The sequence below is a fragment of the Pungitius pungitius genome, chromosome 10, assembly GCF_949316345.1.
Source record: "Pungitius pungitius chromosome 10, fPunPun2.1, whole genome shotgun sequence".
Lineage (NCBI taxonomy): Eukaryota > Metazoa > Chordata > Actinopteri > Perciformes > Gasterosteidae > Pungitius > Pungitius pungitius.
Genome location: NC_084909.1, coordinates 6934587 through 6960319, shown reverse-complemented (window position 1 = coordinate 6960319; position 25733 = coordinate 6934587). Strand labels below are relative to the sequence as shown.

Sequence of the window (25733 nt, the reverse complement as noted above, 5' to 3'; positions counted from 1 at the left end):
ATTTGAATAAGCCATTTGTGTTTACAATATGAGCCCGCACTCGCACAAATACAGCAGGAAATAAATGCCTGCACAATGAGGACACTTGACAGTGTTATCGGCAGTGTGCTGCTGTATTGACTTTCTAATGTATGAGCAGTGTGGTACAACATCAAGGCGAGAACGCGTCTCCGGGCTCATATTAGAGGTTGCATTGAGGCAGTCAGTTACTGGCTTTGATCTGCACTTTGGAAAGGATTGCCTGTCTGAATGCTTATCAAAGGCTCGGCTAACTTAGCGCTGCAGCAAATGACAGATTTTTCTTTTTTTACCCCCAACATCCTCCTCTTAAAAAAAAAAAAAAAACGAAAGAAAAGAGCAAAATAAAACGCTGTTAAATGTGATGTCACTCAGCGTATAGCTGCATCTACCTCCGGTTTGAATGTGATAAACAGAATTCATGTGGGGTTTTTTTTTGGGGGGGGGGGGGGGGGGGGGGGGGGGGGGTTTCTTCTTTTCACTCCGTCAGCTTCGTGAAACAACACGAGTGGGCTAATTAGTCCAGCTAATAAACGCGTGGACCCGGTCTCTCCCCCCCGTCGGCCTGACAGTGACAAAAGGCTCAGCCCCCCCCCCCAGCTGTCGGGGCCGCTGTGAGGACGACTGGACTCTGCGCGGGCCCCGGCCTTGGCTCCTCACGCAGACCGGCCTCCTGTCAACGCGCACACTTGAAAAGTGTCAGCCTCGTTACAGATGGCCTCCGTAAATGCTGCTGACAGAGCTACAACGGGCTCCCAGAACTTTTGGGCTCCCAACGGCAGATGCTTGCCGACCAGAAAGTGGAGGAGCTGTTACCGTTTTTTGTTTTTTTTCTGCGGCTGCCACAGACCTGCAGCCCCGAGCCGCTCGTCCACCCCCCCCCCCCCCCCCCCCCCCCCCCCCCCCCCGCAGGAGTCGGACGGTCATCAGTCGGCTTACTCAGGAGTCTTTCATTTTCAAAGATGACCATGATATGACTTTTTCAATTGAAATTTGATTTTTGTTTTCTTTCAGAAATCCTTCCCCTACATTAAGAAATCCAGAGCAGTGGTGCAGAAGTTTTTGCCACTTCATCGGCCAGTAAGTGTCCGCTGACTTTAAACTGTTAACCTTTTGTCCTCACTTATTTGAAAAAATGAAATGGCAGTGAAACCACACGGCAACATGTATGTTCGGAATGAGCTACACCCTGTTTTGAAGAATGTGAGGCTAATGACAACTGTAAATCACATGTAAAAAGTATATTGAATGTGAATGAGTTGACACCAAGTGCACATGACAATGCAGACTAAATCATTCACAACATCAATTTATTTGTTAAATCAGCAGACCTTCAAATGTGTGACTGACAGTCTTGAACGCTTGCTGCTTAAGATGATTCACGTTCATCTTACTGGGCGCTTAAGTCTTGAAAATATCAGAAGCCAATTAAGAAAACATGTTTACGTAGCACGAAAGGATAAAACTGTATAAAGAACATTAGCTTTAGTACATTGTCAGCAGGCGGGAATGTGTATGAACACATGTTGTTATATTTTAAAGCCATATTAAATCAGCCCTCTTCTCCTTCTGTTCATTGACTTTCATTTGTGTAAATCTGCCACAGAGGAAAAAACTAATTCACCTGAGTTATCAGCTCTATCCGAGGCCCCGATAATATATCATTTCCTTTTCGGTGCAAAGCTAATAACGTCAGTGGTGGCTAGTAAATGGTTGCCCAGAATATACCACCTTAAAATCTCCTGCACAGAGCAGACGCGGACCCATAATGAGAGAGTCAAATTCAATTTGTGTGCGCATGGTTTCCAGCTAACATTTATGTTGAAGGTTTGAAATGAACTGCATTGAATGTAAAGAAGTAATTGAAAACAAACAAACAGACCATCTGCCTTGAAGGACGGTTGTGTTTTTTTTTATGTGTCCCTTGGATATTTACTGGTCAGGACGCACTCGATGCACATCACCACTTAAACCAGTCAACGCACGTTCTAGTGATATTAGTACTTTGTAGTTTCTATACAAGCAGTAATCGCAACGTTTTTTTAAATTTATTTTTGGATTGCAACTCTGGTAATGGATCGTGTGATGTCACATCAGAAATAATCTCCCCCCGCACAAAGCCCAGCAGTGTTCGATGTGGGGGGGCTGCACAATGTTATCAACCTTTGCAGGCTGTTTGTGAAGCCTCTTCAGCGCGGTCACCCCCGTTTCTGTCTGTGTGTATGTAGAGGAAACCAAGGTGGGGGTGGCAGGGATGGTGGGAGGGGGATGGGGGGGGGCATTGGGGGGATAATAAATCCATCACCAGCGTCTGTCTGAGCTGACTTCTGTGACAAAGTGGCCCCTCCGCTCAGCATCCCGGCAGCACAGCCCTGCTAATAGCAGCAACCTCTGCTTAATGTCCTGACGCTAATGAATTCATGGAATTAACTTTCAGAGCTGAACAAACTGATAAAAGAAACAGAATTCCAGCGTAGATTAGGTAGTAGGAATTAGATTGGTGTTTTTCTCCTATCTCGCCTCCCCTGTAGTGCTTAGATACACACACACACACACACACACACACACACACACACACACACACACACACACACACACACACACACACACACACACACACGAGAGAGTCCTTAGCTGAGCAAGTAATTGAAAAGTACAAATGTGGATGGATGCATCCTCACGTTCAGGTGCGGATCTCAAGAATTTTATTCTCATAGCCTTCGAGCCACAAAATTGAAAACTGTCCTAAATGAAAGCCAGCGTTCCCCACATTTTGCAAACCATTTGTCCATTTGTATGAGCATGTATCTGACGCAGAGCTCGGGCCATGGCCCAGTATCACAGACTGACATCTCCTACTGGCAAACACTGCACATCACAGATAGAACTCACTGCTGTGCCGTAGCGGGGCTTGTTTGGACTCCGGGGGCCATGGTGATGGTGTCCATGTGGTGCTCAGGCAGTGAAGGTCAGATTAGTGAGCCTCTACATAAGAACACAGGGAGCTCTGTATGAACTGATCGCGACAAACCAGCTTTCTACCATGTTCAGGTGATGACACCACGCTCATCCTCTGCTGTTTAATTCTCTCTGATTTTAAGATTGAAAACAAGAGGATGGACATCATTGGAGGCCTTGTCTGTCCGAACGTGCTCAAAGCTCAAAGCCTCTTCTATTTCTGTGATTTGAAGGTGTCTGATTAAGGATTTTGAAGCACGTCCGTCTGTGACCCACCTCCTGGAGCATCCCTTCATCAAGCAGGCCCACGGGAAGGACGTGGCACTACCGCAGCAGTTGGCTGCTCTCATCCAGGAGCAGCAGGAACTGGGCTGCAAAACCAAGACCAAGTAAGTCCCTTTGATTTAACATTTCTAAAAATCCAGGAGAATAAGCTGCTGTGACGAAGCGGGTCGCTTCGTTTGTGTGCCGTCATGAGAGATTTGAGTAAAGCAGAGGGCCACTGAGTGAGTGGTGGTATACTTTCTGTCCAGTAGGGGGCAGGGTCCCTTCTTCTTACACTCACCATTTAAGGCTGAGCCCCAGTAATGGACATTGCACTGTGATTAAAGAAGTTATGGGACTGTTGCTAATTTAGAGGGATTGATTGTGCTGACTAACCCCAGATTAATAAACGCCATTTAGGCCAGTCGGGTGGGAAGTCTTTAGCACAAAGCACTTCCCCCGGATTGAACCAATCACGCGGTAAATATTCATTTCAAGATTGATTTGCTTGAAAATCCGTGTGATTCCAACTCCATTGCCTTCTTTTTGAATGACACAAATATTCTCCTTACAGATTAAAATGGAAAATAGATATATAGATTAGAGACAGAGCGTGATTTCATCAGCTTTTATCCTTAAACGTGAGGGCGACGAATAGTTCACCCAGATGCCGTCGGGGCTGCAAATGACAGAGCAGAAGTCTCCTGTTATTTTCTTGGAGAAATACTGTCTTTGCCACTGCCTAATCTTTATTATGAAGGAGTCCGCCGAACCCACCCTTGACTGAGAGTCTTGATGTTGTGCCAGCTCTGTTTACTCCCGAGAGTGTGCAGAGCCGCTGCCTGAGCCTGATCCCAAATTCCTGTCCACAGTGAAAGTGGATAATGGGATTAGGAGCTTGTAGGGCGAGAACTGGGCTCGCCTGGTTTAGTCTCTCATGCCACAGATCAGCACACAATGACTCCAGATAAGAATAAAGACATAGAGAACTTAAAAGTCGCTGCCGTAGGTGGAATAGTGTGATTTACTTCAAAGCAGGAGAGAGGTAGAGGGCTGAAGTCCCTCTCCAGAGGGACACCGGGACGAGTCCTCACTTCAGAGGGACCACGTATTGAGGATGGGACTTTTTCTGTGCTGGTGAATTCATTCAGAATACAAAATAAATTCAAAGGCAGACGAGGAAACCATTTCTAACCTGAAGCTTGAATATTTTTATTCATGGTATGATTTATTATTAATTATGATCAAATATGGAAGCATTTTGTTTAAAATAATTATTTGATTGTTTTACAGTTTTGATGGATTGAGAAGTGAAAGTGTTACTCAATGTTACTCAAATTACAAAAAGGTTGTGCTGATGACGTTGGATTAAATCATGAAATTGTTTTATTGTGGCTATTGAGAGTAAATCGATATTATTAGCAATACAAATGTTCTTTAGCAACAATTTCATGAATGACTAAAGCCTATATTAATGCAATATTATTTAGTGAGTCACTATGTTCCACAGCAGAAGTCTATGGGATGGACTTAAACCAATAGTCAACGTAATGCTACCAGTTGTGAGTCTCATTGGTGTGTTTTTGACAACAGGGGAGTTCTATGAAGGAATAAGATACATCAAACACTGGCTACACACACACACACAGTACATGTTAATAGGATTAAATCAGTGTTGGTTTGGATGAAGCACAGAATATCGTCAACCGTGTCCTTTTAAGTTTTCATAGAAATGGCTGGTCCACTGCACACTGGAGTATATTCTGCATACGTAAACGCGCATTTAGTCACAGAACGCAATGAGGACTCAGAGGAAAAACGGCCCTCTTTTGCTCTTTTTGCGCACACTCTCTAGTGTCCCCGGGGGTTTGGCACAGCCCCTCTGAGGCAGCTGGCTCTGTGCTGACCTCGGCCCAGAGGGGCTCATTGCTTGAGCGATAGGTCAAAACACAGATGAAGTGCAATCACAGCATGTGATAATGGGAGATGTGTCCCCCAGGACAGCTTTAAGGGCTTCAAACACACCGTGGAAGTCACCGGGTCTTCGCATCCAGCCAGTCAGGCTACTGTTTCTCCTTTGGTGGTCACTCTATAGCTCTCTGAGGCATTATTATGTCATTGGCTTCATACAGGCACGAGCGGATCAATACCCGTAAAACCCTGGTAATAGAGAGCTCTCCCGATGACGATCTGGTAAACTTGGAGTTCTTAGATGAGGTAAGCTTTGTACTCTTTTATCTCATCTTGTATTGATCGGTCCAAGGCACAATGTCCTTGATAATATGTGTGTTTATTATGTTTTCTCCAGGAGATAATAATCAGCCACCTCCAGAAGAGATATGATGAGCTGCAGGTGTACACTTATGTTGGTGACATCCTCATTGCTCTCAATCCTTTCCAGAATCTCAGCATCTACTCTCCCCAGGTTGGTTATGCACCACTTACACAAATGTTCCCAATGTTCCTTGCTTTCCTAATCCCACTGGAAGAAATGAACAAAATGGTCCGGCCATTGTGGATCATGTTTGGTGCTTTTCAAAGTCAATGTTCATTATAGTACCTGATTAAAAGAAAAACAGTACTGAACTGCTGTTAAAGTACCATTTCAAACCATTGTTGTTGCTTAAATTCTGGCACCTTTGAATGTATTGTGTCTTTTACAATGCTAGCATACTGTCATGCTCAATGTTAGCATTAGACTATAGCGTTTTAATACAACAATTTAAAAGAGGCGAACATTTTATAAGAATAATTATAAACATATGAACTACTTTTGTAAATAGTACGCCTTGTGTATTTATTTTGTCTTCTCTTAGTTCTCCAAGCTGTACCACGGTGTGAAGCGGGCTGATAACCCTCCACACATCTTCGCTACGGCAGATGCAGCCTACCGAGGCATGGTGACCTTCTGCAAAGACCAGGTACTCTGCAGAAATTAAGCCATTGGATCAGTGAAGGCTTCGATTGTAAAATGTATCAAAATAATCAAATCTTTGAATTAAAATATGACGAACTAAGTTTTTTAAATGTTTGGTTTGACTTTCAAAATAAAATAAGGGTAAAATGGATGGAATACAACATAAATATCCCTTAACGTTTTACTCAGACGGTTTCCTTCCTCCTGTTTCAGTGCATCATCATCAGCGGGGAGAGCGGCGCCGGCAAAACGGAGACCGCTCATTTGATCGTCCAGCACCTTACCTTCTTGGGAAAGGTAAACTAGCACTGAGGTCCTCCTTTCTTAAATGAAATCGGCACTCGTTCTTAACACTGAGAATAGAAGTTTGATGATGGTTATAGTTCAAGAACCATGTTGGCTGCTCTCAGGCGAACAATCGGACGCTGCGGGAGAAGATCCTGCAGGTGAACCCCCTTGTAGAGGCCTTCGGAAACGCCTGCACAGCAATAAATGACAACTCCAGCCGCTTCGGCAAATACCTGGAGATGAAGTTCACACCGACCGGAGCGGTTATCGGGGCCAAGATATCAGAGTACCTGCTGGAGAAGTCGAGGGTCATTAAACACGCTATGTATGTGCTGCCCGGGTTCCCTCTCTAACTAAAGATCATTCTGTCACACGTGTAACTGCTCTGTTTGTTTCCTTTCAGGGGGGAGAAAAACTTCCACATATTTTATTATATATATGCAGGGCTCTATCACCAAGACAAGCTGAGGACTTACAGGCTGCCAAGCAGAACCCCTCCCAGGTTGGGACAGCAGTTTGACTCTGAAGTGTTCCTTATAACATCATTGCCATCATGTGTATTGATACTTGATCGTGCATCTGCAGGTATATTGACAGCCAGCACTGCAAAGTGATGCAAGACATCGTCTCGAGCAAACTGTACACAGAGCAGTTTGACGCAATTCAGGAGTGCTTCCGAAATATCGGCTTTACTGAAGAGGTACTTCAATCCAGGGGATCAAAGACAACGTGCTTGGTAGAAAAATAAACTAAATGCTGTAATATTTTCTCTTTTTCTTTTTGTTCTTAGGAGGTCAACTCTGTTTACAGAATTCTCTCGGCCATTTTGAACACCGGCAATATTGAATTTGCTTCCATCACGTCCCAGCACCAGACCGATAAGAGTGAAGTCCCTAATTCAGAGTCCTTGGAGAACGGTGAGATAGGATGCATTATGCAATCGTGAAGCCACGCTCCTCTTTAGTGAAATGTCCTCCTCCTCTGCATAGAGGACGCTGATAAGAACATGTAAAGGTTTTTGTGTTGTGATTTATGCTTGGTGTAATATTTTGTGAGACACGGTGTTTCTTTATGGCAATAAACAACAAATCCTTCACATGCCGTTACCCAGAAAACAACCATGTTGTAACCAAAAAGAGATGGCTGGGATTGATGTTCATCCTCAAGAGGAAGTCCGACGAGCTCTTTAATCGTCAAACCTATTTACTCGCTCGCCCCCTTTTCCCTTAGCGGCCTCTCTCCTCTGCATCGGGCCCGAGGAGCTCCAGGAGGCGCTGACCTCTCAGTGTGTGGTCACCAGGGGCGAGACCATCATCCGAACCAACACGGTGGACAAAGCCGCCGACGTTCGAGACGCCATGTCCAAGGCCTTGTACGGACGCCTCTTCAGCTGGATCGTGAACCGCATCAACACCCTGCTGCAGCCCGACATGGATATCTGGTGAGCGTCTCCCCGGTGATGGAGATCAAAGCGGACGCTTTCTGTAACTCCCTCCTCTTCGATTATCTCGAGCGCTCACGCAGAGTTTCCACGGAGCGCCGATGACCTTTACGGGGAGTCTGTGGAGGTAGATGCAAACACGCAGAGGAGAATATTAATGGGAAGAAGACAAGCAAAAGGAGAGCAAAAGCATTTTTTAATAAATTTTTGATTAGAGAGTTGCGTGCTGAGAAAATAATGTTCAGATGATTAAAAAGACTTCAGAGAGACTGCAGAGAGGCCGTTCATTGATCCAAAAGAATTCCTTCATAAATGAAAGCGTCTACTGTCAAGGAGTCGTCTCTCAGAGATGCACGAATGCCAGAGCATTCCAGTCATCTCTGCTGTTCCCTCATTGCCGTTAACAACCCCCCCCCCCCCCCCCCTAGCACGGGCTAAAGGTGACCTCTACATGCGGCGGGTTGTGGCTGATCATGAAAAGTAGCAGCCGGAAGCACCGCATATGAAATGCAGAGTGTTTTGTCTTCACGCCGTGCTGCAGAAATAAGTATCGTTTGTGCCAAATATTGAAGAAGAATGGAGGTCAAATCAATAGAGAGAAATATAAACCATTTAAAAAGCACTGACCTTTGTGAGAGCTGTCGTTGACGACTCGTCATCAAACTACTGGGCCGTCCAGACCACACTCTGTTTTTTGGGGTTGATCTCGGCTTCTCATTAAAATTTGATCACTTAATGTGCCTGCTGGGGATTTGCTCGTTCCGGAAAATACAGAAGAATAAGTTTGTTTGTCCCCTTTTCTTCCTTTTGAAGTGCCGCAGAGAGCGGCATGAATGTGGGAATCCTGGACATCTTTGGATTTGAAAACTTCAAGAAGAATTCGTTTGAGCAACTGTGTATCAACATCGCAAACGAGCAGATTCAGTTTTACTTCAACCAGCACATATTTGCCCTCGAACAGGTGAGTTTGACATATTGGGATGTGGTTGATGGAGAATGTGTATTTCATCTGTGCAAATTCAACATGCTAATGAATATCATGTCATGGGCTTGAAATGAAAGCATCACAACACAAAACACATCAGTCATTTTAATATTATTTGTGTTTATCACATCCAGCAGGGCGGAGATGCTGTCAACAGGAACATTTTGCTTTTAGCCAGGCTGTGATGTGCAGAGGATTGTTTTTACCGTACGCACCACCAAATTACGCTCTTAATTGATTAAATTAAGTTGTTTAGCCTGAAGTGTGATATTTATTTATTTATTTATTTTCCTTGATGGAAATGAAAAGACATTAATCACAAACCATTTTGCTACAATGCCTTCGAGTCTGAGGTAATTTTGCAAGTCCTAAGTGGGGAAAAAAAATAGGTATGCAAGAGAGATTTTTTTTTTTTTAATTCTAACGGCAAAACATGCATCAATGATATAACACAAGATATAATAAAATGACACAATTAATTGAATACTCTGATAATAATTATTTTTTAAGCAGTCTCCAGTACCAGAACTGAATACATTTATTAGAGCGTGGGATCATGAAAAATAAGGTTTTGAGTCTGTGCAAAAGTTCCTCTTCTAGAAACAAGTGTGAACTGAAGGACTGGAGCTCTGTGGAGAAGGGATTTTTTTGTTGTGTGTCTTCGGTCCTGCTCTGCGCAGAAACTGATTATTCTGAGTAAATGACTTAAACATGAAGACGGTTAAGATCCATTGGTTCCACTTTATTAGAAAAATATCTATTTAAAACAACTTTTTGATCCAGAATTAAATAGATGCAATAATATGGTACAACTTTGGGTTATTTGCCAAGTGAAATAAATTATGAATAAGTAAGCGGCTCTATTTGATAGTTCAGAGCAGCTCGGTTTTATGCATTCAGTAAAAGACCCTATTATGCTGTGAACTTCAGCAATAGACACACACACAGCCGGCTTGGTTATGTTGACTAGAAACTATTCCCCCCCCCCCCCACCCCCACCCCCACACGCAGACGAGAACGGATCATATTTAGCCCAGATTGTTTAATTGGGTCATTTAGAGAAATCATCAACTAGATTTTTCTACATTCACTGGTTCTAATTAGATGGAATACCAGAGCGAGGGGGTGGACGCCAGCCTGGTGGAGTACGAGGACAACAGGCCCATCCTGGACATGTTCCTACAGAAGCCCATGGGTCTGCTGTCCCTGATGGACGAGGAGAGCCGTTTCCCTCAGGCCACCGACCAGACGTTAGTGGGTAAGACCGGAGCTACTCCTGCAACGTGCTCAGGCAACAATCCTAAAACCTGAATGTGAGAGGTCACAGCACACTGCTTCTTTGAGCTCCAGCTTGTGCAACGCAAACCGTTCCCACCTGTGCTGCCGAAAACTCCTTTCATACCTTTAACCTTTCGCACCTTTCTCCTTTTGTGTCAATCAGATAAATTTGAGGACAATTTGCGCTGCAAGTACTTCTGGATACCGAAACGTGTGGAGCTTTGTTTCGGGATTCAGCATTACGCAGGAAAGGTAACAAATGAGCCTGTGCAATAAATTGTTTATGCGTATGATAACAAATGTAGCAGAGTATTAAAGATAACAATAATTATTGAATCGACATCACCAGGGCTTGATAAGACAAACCAGTTTGCCTGCTGTTGAATGCGCTGGTCATTTTAACGTCAAAGCGTGTGTCTCGTGTCCTGCCCGACAGGTGATGTACAACGTGAATGGTTTTTTGGAGAAGAACCGAGACACTCTTCCTGCGGACATCGTTGTGGTCCTGAGAACATCAGAGAACAAACTCCTGCAGCAGCTCTTCTCGAGCCCCTTGACTAAAACAGGTATGCTGTGCTGTGCTAAACGTAACAATGCAGAACATCTCCGCCACTAACGGGGGGGCCGTTATTCTACCGCCAACCACAATGGGAATGCTAATGGTAAACTTTTTCTTTGAGACAAACTATTGTTAGCTTATATGCAGGCTTCTTCCTGTTTCACTCTGAGAATTGTGCTGGTGTCTTCTGTGAATGTGCAGGTAAGTGGGTATCTTAGAGATGCGGCTCCCAGTCATTTCAAGCCTCTGTGTGCCGTGCTCGAATAAATCTGCAGTCTCCATTATCTCTTGAGAGGCTCAGCTCTCCGCACGGCGCTCTGTTTTTATTTTCACTAAGCTGTCCCTCTTGGTTTCCCACGTCTGAATGCTATCTGCAGATTGTGGGTGCAGTGGGATATTTTTATGATAAGGTTTCTCAATACCCAGGGGATGAAGAAACAGTATTTAGAGAATACAAAAGCCACTCTTCCCACCTCTTTTCTGTTGGTAAAATGAATGTAGAGTAATGTGCTCGTCATTAGCCCTGGCTGAGGCCTCCTGGTCACTTGACTTAGCTGAAATGCTAATAGATGTGTTCAATTATCAGATTCCCACTTCCTACTTTATTTCAGCTAAGCCACATTATGTGATTCACTTCCTTTTTTAGGGACCTGTAAATGCCTGCTTTCAGTCCCGCTGGCATTAAAAGGAGCTTCAATTTCCAAAAGGCACCTTAGCAGAGACTCCAGTAGAAATCCGTGGCATGCGTCTCCATACTTCAATTGCAGGTTGTGCACCAGGGAGCCTTCAGCCACTTCCTTCATGCAATTAACGGCTTCAGAGGAGTGCACCATAAAAGAACAAATGTAGTGCACACTTCATTTCAGTGCACAAAGGTAGATGCGAAAATGTGCTAAAATGTGCCGTACTGCTGCTGATGAAGTGTCAGTTAGATCTAAAAGCTTCTTTATTTCCTTTTGTTCAACTTTCTCTGTCTTGTCATTCTGTCGTGTGAATCAAGTTACTTTGTGACTGTGTGTTGGGCAGTTTGAGCCTTTTTATCCCAAAAAGCTCCAGCATACTGTGGCGCTGGGTAATTCTATTCCTTTGCATGTCCGTGTAAAGGCAGTGTGACTGCAATACGCTCGCAGTTATTATTTTGGAGTTGGAGGTCCACTTTTCTTATTGCAGTTTGTGAAACTGCAGATCATCTCATTAGATAAAAGCTATGAGGCGCTCTTCTCCGTCTTATCATTCTGGAGAAGATGGAGCGCTGTTGAAAGGGAGATACAGTATAGCATGAGAAAATTATAAATCTATTCTTCAGGGTAAAAAATCTGCGCAGGGATTTAATTTGCATTTTACTTCACATTATGGATTCACTGTTAATCTGTGAAATTACCATTATCTGGAGGATCTGATGGAAATCTGATTTACACCAGGGTGGCTTCACACTCTAGGTCACATCATCGCAGTGTCACCAGTAGGGGACACCCTCGCAGACCTGCAGCCTGACACTGTGGTGGAAGTAGAATAACAGGTCTTGGATGTCAAACTACACACTAACGTGCAGATAATGTAAACGTTTCTGCAAACATTTCAGCAAACACCTTCTCTTAAATGTGCTTAAACATGTTTAAAACATGTTTAAGCACATTCATGAGAACGTGATGCAGTTCACTTCCAGGAAAGTAAGAGGGCCCCAGAAAGAAAGAACGCTCCCAGGCCACTTGAGGCCTGCAGAATGTGGGTCCTTGAGGCTTGGACATGTGGTGTTTTGTCCGAGGAAATGGAATGTATTTGCATGGACAAATTCATCAGAGCCAGGAACTTTCCCAGATCAGGGGGATCACAGTGATGGAATTGGCTGGGCTCAGTAGGGCCCATACCGGTGCCCGGGTAGCCTGCGGTCCCAGTGGGGTCTCCTTTGTGGCTGGGTGTGTAGCCACTGGGTGGCCTGCCACATCTGCACAAACACACACACACACACACACACACACACACACACACACACACACACACACACACACACACACACACACACACACACAAAGCACTTCAAGACTGCGAGTCCTTTGTCAGAGCAGAGCGGATGAAAATGGAGGATGTGCAGAGTGATGTGTGTCCTGTGAGAAGTTCATAGACGGTGGAGTGTAATATTTGATAGTTGCCAGGGTTGTAGCACTTTATAATGTATTATGTTAAACATAGAAAGAAAGATTACTGTTGGATTTTTTTTCACACGTAGGCCAGCTGAGCATTTAGAAAATGAATGTGATTAATGTTACAAGCTGTAGATGCTGATGTATTTAACTAAGTACGGTTTGTATGCAGCTTCAAAGATTTTACACCTGGGATGTAGTAGTTCCCTAAATTTAACAGCACTTTCTGTGATCTTAATTTCCAGCCGCTTTAGAAAAAAATGTTATCAGGCAGCAAAATGGTCTTTGAGATGTTATGAATTTATCCTTTGTTGAAATATGTAATCTGTGTGCAGACAACCATGACTTGAATCTGTCTCAATACGGATGAAAGCTGGCTATTGTTTCCTATTTGGTCACATGGGTACATTTACTCAAATACTGTACTTTTGAGGTCCTTGTTTTTTGTAGATAAATAAAGGGGTGCGATCAAATTTGCGATGATGTGCTATGAATAATGTATGAATGCATTAGTACATATAATTAAGATGACATAACACCACTATTTTGCTGCTACTATATTAGCTGCAAGACTTTTAGTTGCAAAAGTGTATTTTTGATCAGTAAAGGATTCTTTTATTTATGGTCCATGCTAGAGTTTAATGTCACAATTACATGAGGTTCTTGTGAGTCAAAAACACAAGCTCCACAATATTCTCTTGTGAGATATCAGTGGTTATAAATTCAAGTCCATCTAATATATTGAACCCTTTCTTTTACATCTTCACACGAAGCCACGGTTGCAGTTCAGCCGTCCTCTGCATGTCCGTCTGTCTCCCTTCATGTCAGGAGATCCTCCTGTGTGGAAGTGACAGGCCTCTCCCACCAATATGACACATTTGGCTCTTTGTTCTCTCCCAGTAGAAGCCTTTTTCTTCCCAGTGGGCGGACACCTCAGCATTTCACTAGACTTCCACCCTCTCCCGATACCAAAAGAGAGACATCACCAAGTAGTGCTTTTGTTCGGTTTCTTCCCTCATCGGGGAATCGGGGAATGTTTTGAGTCAGCAGTGGGACTTTTTGACGGTCCTGCACACCAATAGCGAGGAGCCAGTTTTCCTAACTCACACGGTACAACACCCTTTGATAAATGCAACACTGTGTTGTGTCACCAAAAGCCAATTACACCGTGCTTTTTATGATTGATCTGCTCTGACAGTAGTGGATGGCATTTAAATCAACAGCCCCCGGAGCCATCTCCAGGCATAAACGGTGGTGGTTACGGGGTGGGGAGGGTGGCGGGGGTTATGGGTGCTTTAATCTCATTTGCTTGCTTGCTGAGTTGAGTTTCTAGATCACATGTTTTGAAAAAGAGGGCGCGAGAGCGCCGGCGATATCTAGCAAGCCTCTGCTCACTCAGCTCAGGAAGGCTGCGCTCTCTTGCGACTTTGATTGTGCCCCGTGTCGACAGCTCGATCCACAGCTTCTGAAGTACAAGACGCACACTGGCTCTCATAAAGGCGTGCAGGGAGGTGTCATATTGAACGCGGGATTGCTTTTTAATCCCGAGCACATTGACTATTCTTGTCAATAGAACCCCAATACAAGTGCCAGCTTGGGCTTTTTCTTTTTTTTTTTTTTCTCCTGCAGGATTCTTGCTGGGCTTAATTTTCAAAGTGAACGCACAGATGCCAAGGAAGACTTTTTCTCTTTCTGCCACCCCCCCCCCCCTCCTCATACACACAGACACACACACTCTGTGTTTGTCCTGGAAGTCGATGCCAAGAGCAACGTGCGTGAAGCAGAAGCGATCAGTGGGACGCTCCTCCGCCGCCTGTTTCTCAAGACTGAAAAACCCGGTGGGAAGTATTCCCCCCACCTGCTACTCTTATTGTTATTATTAGTAGTAGTAGTATTAATCTTTTGTATGAAACTCTTCCTCTCTATGATTTTATATATTTTTTATATTTAAGAGCAGTGGAAAAAAATGAATACTGCCTCGAGCTGAATCTAAAAACATATGTGGCCTACTTATTTTTAACTGATTCCCCCTCAAAGAACAAGTGTTCCCTTTTCTTGCTCCACTCAGTGTTTGAATAATTATAACCCACATCATTAGACAAGTTCCCCACTATATCTAAATTAGAAGGCCTCCTTTCAGGCCGGACATCACAGGTGTTCCCTTGGTTTCATGTCTCAGGAGAGGAAAATCTTTGAGGATGCTGACTATTAACCCGTGCTCTAATCATCTAGTCGGGGGGGGTACGAAACCCGGGCAGAAGAATGAATTAACACAACCCGCCAAGGAATACATGAAGAAAGCAGCGAGTGTCCATTTGCGAGGCTTAGGTACAACTGTCACAGTTTCTCTCATGGCGGCGCAGCCCCTTCATCTCCCCTTGATGGTGTCATGGAAGTGAGAGGCGTGAAAGCGCAGTGACACTCCATGAGCTCGTTCCACCCGCAGCCGCTAATTCATCATGACAAATGTGCTCAGATGATCGGGCCCAGCAGCACTAATGGGGAGAGGAGAGAGCGCGCTTCATTTGCACAAGACCCACTCCAATTAATCCATCCAGCTTTACTCTGGGCTAATTGGAGCGGGGCCCTGCCTGCCTGTGTGCTGGTAATATACCCGACACAGTTTAACAGCTTCTGTTCCCAAAGATCATACTTTTTTTGTGTGTGTTTTTATTTGTTGTTGATTGCGCCGAAGGGGCGTTTGAGGATGTAAAATCTGTCCCTGTGATCCTAAACACAAGGCCCTCTCACAAACATGTGTTCATAATGAGCAATTAACTGCATATGCATATTTCCGTGTTATCATATTTTACACTTTCCTTTCTTCTATTTTTGGGTTGTGATTCAGAACCTGTGGATACACGTTATTAAGTGTATATTTTAAAGTGACTGAACATCTTGTATTTATTTTGTTTACCAAATGCAGAATGTATTAATGGCAGAATAAATGATTACATGAATAAATAAAATAGGAGCAGATAACTGTCAAATGCTAAAAGCAGTATCATCACTAGCTTAAAAAAACTGTATGAGCCCGTTTGAGGTTCTCACTTCGTGTGTGTGTGTGTGTGTGTGTGTGTGTGTGTGTGTGTGTGTGTGTGTGTGTGTGTGTGTGTGTGTGTGTGTGTGTGTGTGTGTGTGTGTGTGTGTGTGTGTGTGTGTGTGTGTGTGTGTGTGTGTGTGTGTGTGTGTGTGTGTGTGTGTGTGTGTGTGTGGCCCATGAGACACCACATTGCCTAGGCTCATAAAACCTTTGGCACGGGTAGGAGGTTCTTTGTCTAAAGTTAGAAGGGGTCCGGCTGTTAATTAATCCTTCCTAAATTGATTTTGATCTGTTCAGGGTTTAATTGATCCTTCTAATACGCACTTTGCATTGCAGTCATCTGAGAAAAGTGGGCCCTGATCCAGTGCCTTACGTTTTTGGCTGGTTGTCAGACCGTGTCGTCCACGAGTCTTGAGACAATATGTAGCAGGAGCTGGCTTCACATTTGCATTTTAGGAGTTTCTCTGTGTGCGGTAGAAAATCTAGAACAATTGTTGGCCTGTCACTTCAGCTTTATCTTAAAAAACGTACAAAGGTTTTCCTCCTTGCCATACACGGCTGCTTGGGTAATGCTGCCTCCTGTGTGTGCAGACGTATTTTTCTAAAGGTGTGTGTGGCACATCTGTGCAGCTATTGTTTATTCATGGAGTAAACCCTTTGAAATGTGTTAAGATACTTCCCACTCATTATAAAAATCCTGCCACCCATGGATTAGGACTTTGATGTCACCAATCCTGCTTCAAAGGCTTCTTTCACTGCTATTAATCACAGTTTAGCCTCTGAAGATATAGCCAGAGAAAACATTTGGACATCTTGTGCAGAAACTTTGAAATGTTCAGACTGTCTTGCATATGCTATGTTCACATCCTCTCCGCTGTGTGTGGGGCTGTTGGACTGCTGTGCAGGCAGCTGCACCCCCGAGTCCGTGGGATTCCGCTAAGATTCAGGCTCCTTCTGAACTGCCTTTCATATTGTGCTGCAGTATAAACCCTAAACGCAGTAGTGTGTCTCCTCACTTTGTTCTCCTGATACCTTGTTGAAAAACAATAAAACCCCCCTAGGTGTTTAATGGGTCTCCATGTATGATCGTTCCCTCCAATATTAATATACTGCCCGCATTTCACACAGCTGTCCAAACTTTTTCCACTTGACGCGATTCCTCACGACGGTCGTTTTGGTTTTTTTTTTTAAACAGGAAACCTGGCGACGTCCAGAGCCAGGATCAGCGCCGCCTCCAGATCCCTGCCGCCGCGGCTCAGCTCAGGACGCGCCAAGGTGAGGCCCCGCCCCCCACCCCCCCTCCCCCGTGGGCCCAAATCCTTGCATCATTGCATGAGAAACATAATGTGTTTTTATTTGTTGCTCACAGGCATTGCACCATAAGAAAACCCAGTCGAACTTGTGCTGCGAAGCATTGCCGCATTAATTGACTACCCTGTTATGTTTGCTGTCTTGCTTGTGGTGATGCAGCTTCGCCATCTGGCACTTGATGTAGTATCCAAACTCATCAACTATTGTACCTTTGTTGTTAATGGGCGCATAAGAATTTGGGAGGAAAAAACTGCAGGTCTTTTCAAATAAACTGTAGTAACTGCAATCACATACTTGTGGCCCGGGTAGTTTCATAAGTTTAATATTCTTCCTACACTGAAAATGTTTATATTGACTCTGTACATGCAGTTTTCCAGGGCTTTTTTATTGTGTTGCACACACTACAATGTGTTTTAGCATCCCAAAGCTTCTTGATAGCAGCGGCTTGCCACCTTTCTCGCTCTTGGAGTCATCATCCATTTAATTTCACTCTGTCCATTTAACTTTGTCTAAGGGATATGAAATTGAAAATATCTTTGTCCTGTAGGTGAATTTCAGCTTCTTGTCTTTCCACTTCTCTCTTCCTTTGTTTCCATGTAATTCGTCAACATGTGCCGTACTCAAAGTCTCCCAAATACCTATTGAAGGTAAGACTTAGTAAATGAGTCCAAATATCAATGCATTTCAAGCTTTTAACTACAAAGCTATCGTTCTGTGTTATCGTTGTAGACCAATGCTCTTTTATGTGTGTTTTTATATTCTACAAATCATTCATGTGCGACACAAACACAGGCACAAATAACAGCGTTGAATTTAGCCTGAGTACCTTGTGGGTTCTTCTTCTTAAGGAGGGGCTGCTTCTCACAGATTGGTGCGATTGATGTGATATGTGTGATGCTCTCGATCAGAGTTTGGGTAAAGTTGACAGAAGCGGATTCCTACCAAAGAGTTACTAGTGCGTCCAGATTAAAGCAGTGTATCGATGTCGGGCCTCGTGGAGGTACGATATCCGTTTGTACTTCTGTGTGACCTCCTTCAGAAGAAGCAAAGTGTCAGGCATCCGATTCCTCGGTTTACTTTTGACGTACCTTTCTTTCTCTGCACTACGTTGGAGTAAAGAACTAAAATATGCACTTTGCTATGTAGACTTACCATAAAATATCTATCGCATCATTAATTTTGATGAAGCCATGAACTGCTAAGGCCATTAAAAGGCTTATATTGTGTCCTCGTTAATCCGTCGTCGGGATGACTGTCTGCTCGGTGACGGCTGGTCTCATTACTCAGAATGCTCTGCAGTTTTCCCATGCCCAGCAGCAGTGCAGAATTATTCTCTAGATTGTTGGCTTTAAGTGTTTATGAGGCAATGTCGTACACACGGCACAGTTGGTACAGCTGTGTATTCCCAATCGGCCCATTCGGAGGAAGGAGACCTGCTGTAATAATACCTCTATCTCTACAGGGCCTGGCGACAATGTCAAGTAGCAAACAAACTGAATCTCATTTGAAACGGATGCTTTTGCAGTGATGCTGTATGCTGGAGTCGGGCCTGTTTATAAATGAGTGTTCATTATGAATTTTTGTGTTCAGATGGACACCATGGAGATGATGCGCCACCCAGAAGAAACCACCAACATGAGGAGACAGACTGTAGCCTCCTATTTCCGTGTATGTTTTTTCTCTTTTATGCTGCTCAATCGTTTTACAACAACCAGCAGTTTATTAATGTTACAAATTATTTTGGGATTGCATTTAGTTTCATTATGATGCGTTTTACTATTGACCAGGAAAGTTCAGTAAAAGGAAAATTATAAGTTATCATAATGCATTTGAATATATTCTTGCATTTTATGTGCATAGAAACCAGAATAAAAAGATCAGTTTGAAGGAGATGTGTTTACAGCAAATTAAAATAGAAATTAAAGAGTTGAATTTCCTAATACGAGCTCAAAGCGGTCGCTGTTCTTTTTTTACTGTGATATAGATTCAGAGTTGTGAAATGTCGCTGGTGTCATGACACCCATTGATGTTCCCTTTTATAAAATATGTGACCATGTGAAAATATACTAGCCTGAATCCATTGATGCCGGTTGAAACATGAGTGTCATAAATGACACATGTCATAATAGAGGATTAGGACTCATGTTTCTGTTTGATGAGTTTTACATTTGCTAATATCTTTTTGTGTGTGAAATATTCACACATTGTTTTGAAGCTTTTAAAAATGATTCAATCTGAATGTAGGACTGACTTCACAACCAGATCAGGACCTGAAGTTTGGTGGAGCTCATAACAAGCAAGTTGTCTTTTTAGCAGTTCATTCAAATTACAGTTACATTAAACCCACTATATACAAAATAATAATGACTGCCAGATCCGATTGGGAAAGATTAATACTGAAAATTACTATTCCCCTTACATTCTATAATCAATTTGGCATGTTCACATTTTTTAAGTGCAGACATTTAATTCCGTCTCTCTAATTGAGCTTGCGCCGGACCGAGACGATGTTAATTCATATGTTAACGTTCTTCTTCTGTGCGTCTGCAGTACTCCCTGATGGACTTGCTGTCTAAGATGGTGGTGGGTCAGCCTCACTTTGTGCGCTGCATCAAACCCAACGATGACAGGCAGGCGCTGCGCTTCGGCAAGGAGAGGGTGATGGTGCAGCTGCGCTACACCGGCATCCTGGAGACAGTGAACATCCGCCGGCAAGGCTACTCCCACCGCATCCTGTTCGAAGAGTTTGTCAACAGGTGAGAGCCGCATCAAGACAGGCCGGCAGCATGCAGCATGCAGCTTGCAGCATGCGCACGTGGGGCGCCGACACAGCCCCAGAGAGGGTGCAGAACAAGTGAGCCGTGCTCTGCATCACACAGAAACACGGGTTCTTTAATTAGGTAGGGGAACACGTTATGCAGAGCAAGAGGCTGGCTAATTGGCAGTCATTAGTGATGGCGCAAGACAAAATCCTACCGCTCTTTTAACTGGGTGGATACGCCAGTCTGGGAAATATGGATGAAATTCAAACGGGGAGGAACTGTGATTATAAGGGGGTGATGCATTTTAATGGATTTCCTTTTGCTATTCATAAAGAGTTTGTTCTTAAACTTAAGTGTACTGGAAAAGCTCAACTGTAGTCGGTGTCCCATTGGTGTTGCATTAAAAACAGGGATTCATCATTAGGGAGAATTTACATAAGAGTGTTGTTTTTGTTTAAAAAAATGTGGGACAGGATAAAATAACACTTAAAATGAGATACGCACTCTTGTTCAAATGTCCAACCTCATTAATAAAGGGTAAACCTCAACCCTGTTAAGGATAAAGTGCACTTTTGCAAAGTGCAAGGAAACTCATGTTTGATCAATTTTCTTTTGAAAAATATGCCTAATGTGAAGACTTGATGATATGAATTTAATTAACTTGGGCGTGTGGCCTGTAGGGAACAAAAGTTTGAGATGGCTGGATAGTCTCACTACTTTAGGAAAGCTTTATGTTCTTTTTATGCTTAATTTCGGTGACCTAAAACTTTGAGCGACCCTATGTTGTTGTTTTTTTGTCCTAGTTTTGGTCCAACTATTACGTTCGACTGTTTAAAATCATCAAAAAGCTGTGCACTAAGTGTGTGTGAATGAGAGGGTCTATTAGCACTTCAGACACCATTTTAACCTTTCTATTAAATCCTGTAATCATATTATGATCCTACCTGGGCCAGGCTGAAATCATACGGACGGACCTGAACTGCTAAACTGCACCTTTACTGAAAACTGATTTAAATTTGTGCTCTCATATCAAAGGCTCGTCTGATGTTGCCAAGCCGTGCTTTGTATTTACCATCAAAGAAATAACAGGTATCAACAGGAATTAGAATGAAAGGCTGTGGACTGAGCCTGGGAGGGGAGTTCAAAGAAGTTTTTCTTCTTCTTCTTGTTGTTCTTCTTCTTTTTGACCAACGCCAGAACACAAGAGATGAACCAGTCGTTTTGGAGCCTCCGTGTCCCTGAGCAAACAGCTCGAGTCACTTTGCCCCATACTGGTATTTTGTTAACTTGGAGGATCAGGGGACGGATCCGGACAATGTGAGCGATAAAAACGCAGTTGAGCTGATGAACGCGGATAGGCCAGCGCTCGTGGGCATCTTCTGAAATAAGAGACCGCGATCCGTTCAAAAAGGCCCCGAACAAAGGGCCTCTGTTGAAGAGACGTGTCGTGCTCGGATTCATTTTTTCACTGTGACTGAGCAGGCAGTTTTCCCTCTATGAGGATTGTGGCCGTGTGAGAAAGATGCTCAGGTTTCTAGTCCCTCTTCTTGACCACTGCAGGGTGAAAGTTACCTTCAAGTGTTGGCATTTAGCGAAAATGAAATGAGTTTCAAAATTGACTGTGGCAACAAAAAAAAAAAGTGGCATTTTCTGTAATTCTTTGTGGGGAAACATTTTTGTAGTCAAAATTGCATCAGCAATAGTCAACCAAGAACCACAAAATGAACCCTTCATTTACTGACCACACAATCTTCTTTGCATCACATTGGGTCTTCTGGGAACACTGTTGTGACTTCATTAGGTCCGGTATCACAGTATTTTCCCTCTGCCTGCTCTCCTAGATATTACTACCTGGCGTTTCGGGCTCACCAGACGCCCTTAACCAACAAAGAGAACGTTGTTGCGATCCTGGAGCGAGCCAAGCTGCAAGCCTGGGTGCTCGGGAAGACAAAGGTAATGTGGTTATCACACCAAAGTACGAAAATAAAATGAAGAAATCTGTGTTCACATTATACATGTGAGCTATAATCTGCACAACATATACCAGTGGAGGGCTCTAGACTGATCTACTGGGATGTTGTCACCCAAACGCCTGCTCAGGTTTTTCTGAGGTACCACCATGTGGAGCAGCTGAACCTGCTGCTGAGGGAGGTGATCGCTCGGGTGGTGGTGATCCAAGCGTACACCAAGGGCTGGCTTGGCGCCAGACGTTACCGGAAACAGACGCAGAAGAGGAACCGCGGGGCCGTCATCATCCAGTCAGGTACGACGGTGTCAATCAAACACTAAACAGATGAAAAGAATTGCTCAAACTTAAATGAAAAAAAAAAAAAAAGGAAATCCAGATGTATTTTTTTTATCACGTAATGAAGAAACAGTTGCAGATGTAATGTGAATCTTCCCGCTGGTTTCTTAATGACCTCTGGTCTACTATGTGCCGGTGAGTCTCCATAGAAGAAGAAAAAAACAAAAAATGAGTTTGATAACCACAGCTTGACCTACAAAGGTTAAGAGAAATGCTTCAGAGCAGACAATAAGACCTCAGAGAGTTCAAAGGGATGCATCCCTCTGCCACCTGGTTTAGCAGTGTTTTGAAGTGGGATCTTGTGTAGTATGTGCAGTCTATTTTGTTTCACAGAGGCAGGTCAGCAATCTCGTACACACACACACACACACACACACACACACACACACACACACACTGCCTCTTTCTCTTCCCCTGCAGCCTGGAGGGGCCATGTTGCTCGGCAGAACCTCAAGCAGATAAAAAAGGAGCGGCAAGAGGCCGCAATCCGCATTCAATCAGGTAAAGAAATGTTTATATTTTACTTCTGAAGTTTCTCACATATTAAATTGCAGACCTCTAGAATTTCTCACGTGTCCATTGGAAATACACACCAGTTTTTCCGTGCAATTTCTAAAGGGACAGGGGATAAAGGCCTGACAACCTTAGTTCTTTGTGAAACACCTTTTTGATCTCAACGAGTGGCCTACGAAACAGTAATAATTAATTAATAATGCATGCAGAAAAGCTTTTGAAAGTTTGTGCAGCATTTGGTCCCCATGTTTCAGAAGAACAGTGCATACTGAGATCCTTTTTTCCTTTCATCTCTTTCCCAGTAAAGGCAAGAGAGAGGCTTATCCCTTCTGTTTCCTCACCACTTCCTCTCTCAAATTCCTGGCCTATTACACAGCTCTCGCATACCAGAAACAAGATGCCTTTTTATACTGTCAACCTTTTCATCTGAAATGTAAATTAATTCTTACTCAGTGTGCCTTGACGAAGATCAAAGTGGGCACATTAACCTTCCCGGTCCCTCCCCCCACCCCTCACCCAACCCCCCCCCCTCCTTGGAGCCTCTCACTAGAGGACAAGAAGGGTGCCAAAAGGGGCAGGAGAGGGGAGGGCAGGGGGAGGAGATTTGGCATTGTTTCCCCCGGCTCTCCTGAGGGCTGCACTCATCTGGCACATGGAGCATCTCAGTCGCCTGCACACCTTGTGTAAATGTCCTCCATTAAAGCCCTCGTATGCAACGATGCAGGATGGGTAAACAACGGTCTGGGTGTTAGAAAAGCCCCTCTGTCGCCGCCTCAGAGGAGTGTGTTTGTGTGTGTCCGCCAGGGTTTAGTGGTGTGTGTATGTGTGTGTGTGGAGAGGGTGGGGGGGGGGGGGGGGGACCTGAACCTGACACAAGTGGGGCCTCAGCCCCCCGGCGGAGCACTCCAGCACATTCACATTGTATGTTCTCTGCAGCTTATAGCCTTTGAGGTGGGCCGCATTTGCATTCTGAAAATAAACAGATGTCTTTCAAATGTATGAGCCTGGTGGCTCCTCAGATCTCGGCGGGGCCCGGGGGACACGCTCACCATCGATCAGATTAGACCGTGCAAAATAGAAGCATGCCTCAACAATGTACTTGAGCTTTATTTTCCTGCGCATATAATTTTACAAGAAAAACACAAAGCCGGTTGACGGAGTCAGAAGCCTGCGTTTAGCGTCCATCGGGAACCGAGTGTGTCTCAATCAAACAACTGCTTTCCTACCGCCACACTAACTCCTTGTCACTAGCGTGTGTTGTTTGGATTAAATGTAGAAGCACTTCCTGTGCGCAGCTTACAGGGGCCACCAGGTGCGTCGGTGCAGCGGACGCCGAGATCCGCCCGAGGCCGGAGGGAGGACCACCAGGGAGGAGCACACGGGGTGAGCTTCCTTGACCTTCGGGCTCTGTTCTCATTGAGACGCTTACTTCCTGTGGTTGGATGATTGTTGCGTCTCTGTTGGTCGTTCTTGAGTCACGGCCAGAATGCTTCAAACATGGCCACCCTTAAAGACGGCCTGCAGAGAGAGAGAGGTCTCACGTGGCTGTCACTCACACTCTTGGGTCTGCTGGACTGTTGTTTCAAGCAGAAGAGAAAACTGCTCCCTTCAGCGCCACCTCTTTTTGTTTTATGAACGTAATAAATATCCTTCCACCAAGATAGCACACTTGTCTGACCACAAATGGGGTTGGGCGCTGCACTGGTCTCCAGATGTACGAGACTTTGTGTTCCTTCAGCATAAGGCCAGTCATTATGAAAACATGTGCAAAGCAGCAGTGCAGCCACCGACTGAACGGCAGCACACGCGGCCTCGAGCTCGCTGCTGAGCTTTTCTCTGCCACACCTCGCACAAATGAGTCATTACAAATGAGACTCTGTTTTCAGAGTACGTGTCGAAAATGTATCTAAGAGGAAGATTATGAGATTTTTGCTAAATGTGCGGCAAAAATTAAAGCAAGAAAAGGATGATAATGACATAAAAGAATTGCATTGTACATCAGATCTCCTCTTAATCTGAGTCATGCCTATAATAAACCTTCTTTAAATGTTCAGTGACTTTTGGTCAACGCTGTGGGACTCAAAAAGCTAGATTTACACATCTGAAAATGTTATGCTCGTTGTATACGCAAACCGAGCAGAGCCTCATCTGGGATTTTTCTCTCCGTGTTTACAATCATATTCCTTGGTGAGAAATATTTCAAACCTCCACTTAACAATTCTGTTTAATCAGAGTTGGAATTTCTCCATATAGATTTATTTTGACAATATCTGGCCCATTTTTCTCCTGTAAGATCTATGTTCTGCACCTACACTCTGTTCTTTTCCCTTTCAATATCCCTACTCTCTGCCACACACTCGTTCGGTGTTTGCATTCACAGAACAGAGCCTCCAGTTGCATCACCAAGTCCAAACTGGATGAGGTTTTGTTTTTCTACACTTGAAGCGTAAATGCGACTGGCACGCCTCGTTGTGTTTTCCAGATGTTGTCTTATTTGGTGCTTGTTTTTTTTTTTTTAAATAATGCAACAGTGAGGGATCACACACAAATTGCATAATGATAAATGTATGTAAATAGATAATAAGAATATGTGTGCATGATCATGTCAGTTGAAAATGCTCCTTACTTTCACAGGACCAAGTGCAACAAGGAACACACGGATCACACACATGGAGGAAATGTAAGTAACAGAATATCAATGAGCATTTTCTCATCCCTGGCTTTAGCGGTGTATGTAAAGTGCTGCTCCCCTACAAAGCAGCTTTAACCCAGATTATTCTTTGGGAATTATTTGAGTCCTTGAGACAAAAGAGTTCTGTTGCTCCAACCTTCATCTCAGCGGAGAAGACAGGGTGGTACGGGAACGAGAGAATCAAAAGGCTGGAAATTCACGGCTGAGAATAAATGCTCGCTCTTCCCTGAGGTGATTTGTCTTTGCGCTCCTCTTTCT

At 44.0% G+C, this 25733-nt stretch overlaps 1 protein-coding gene across 1 annotated transcript in view; it reads left to right on the top strand.

The window, feature by feature from the left end:
- myo3b (myosin IIIB) overlaps positions 1-25733 on the top strand; it is a 53496-nt gene that overhangs the window by 12127 nt on the left and 15636 nt on the right. Inside the window, exons 9-32 of the mRNA XM_062564871.1 lie at positions 1033-1098; positions 3210-3365; positions 5373-5457; positions 5549-5665; positions 6057-6161; positions 6371-6454; positions 6568-6770; positions 6849-6947; positions 7031-7145; positions 7236-7362; positions 7676-7886; positions 8700-8847; positions 9976-10129; positions 10313-10401; positions 10586-10715; positions 17088-17167; positions 17830-17850; positions 18794-18871; positions 19754-19959; positions 21807-21918; positions 22066-22228; positions 22691-22771; positions 24079-24166; positions 25418-25463. Coding sequence (XP_062420855.1) covers positions 1033-1098; positions 3210-3365; positions 5373-5457; positions 5549-5665; positions 6057-6161; positions 6371-6454; positions 6568-6770; positions 6849-6947; positions 7031-7145; positions 7236-7362; positions 7676-7886; positions 8700-8847; positions 9976-10129; positions 10313-10401; positions 10586-10715; positions 17088-17167; positions 17830-17850; positions 18794-18871; positions 19754-19959; positions 21807-21918; positions 22066-22228; positions 22691-22771; positions 24079-24166; positions 25418-25463 — 2764 coding nt within the window. The remainder of the gene's footprint in view (positions 1-1032; positions 1099-3209; positions 3366-5372; positions 5458-5548; positions 5666-6056; positions 6162-6370; positions 6455-6567; positions 6771-6848; positions 6948-7030; positions 7146-7235; positions 7363-7675; positions 7887-8699; positions 8848-9975; positions 10130-10312; positions 10402-10585; positions 10716-17087; positions 17168-17829; positions 17851-18793; positions 18872-19753; positions 19960-21806; positions 21919-22065; positions 22229-22690; positions 22772-24078; positions 24167-25417; positions 25464-25733) is intronic.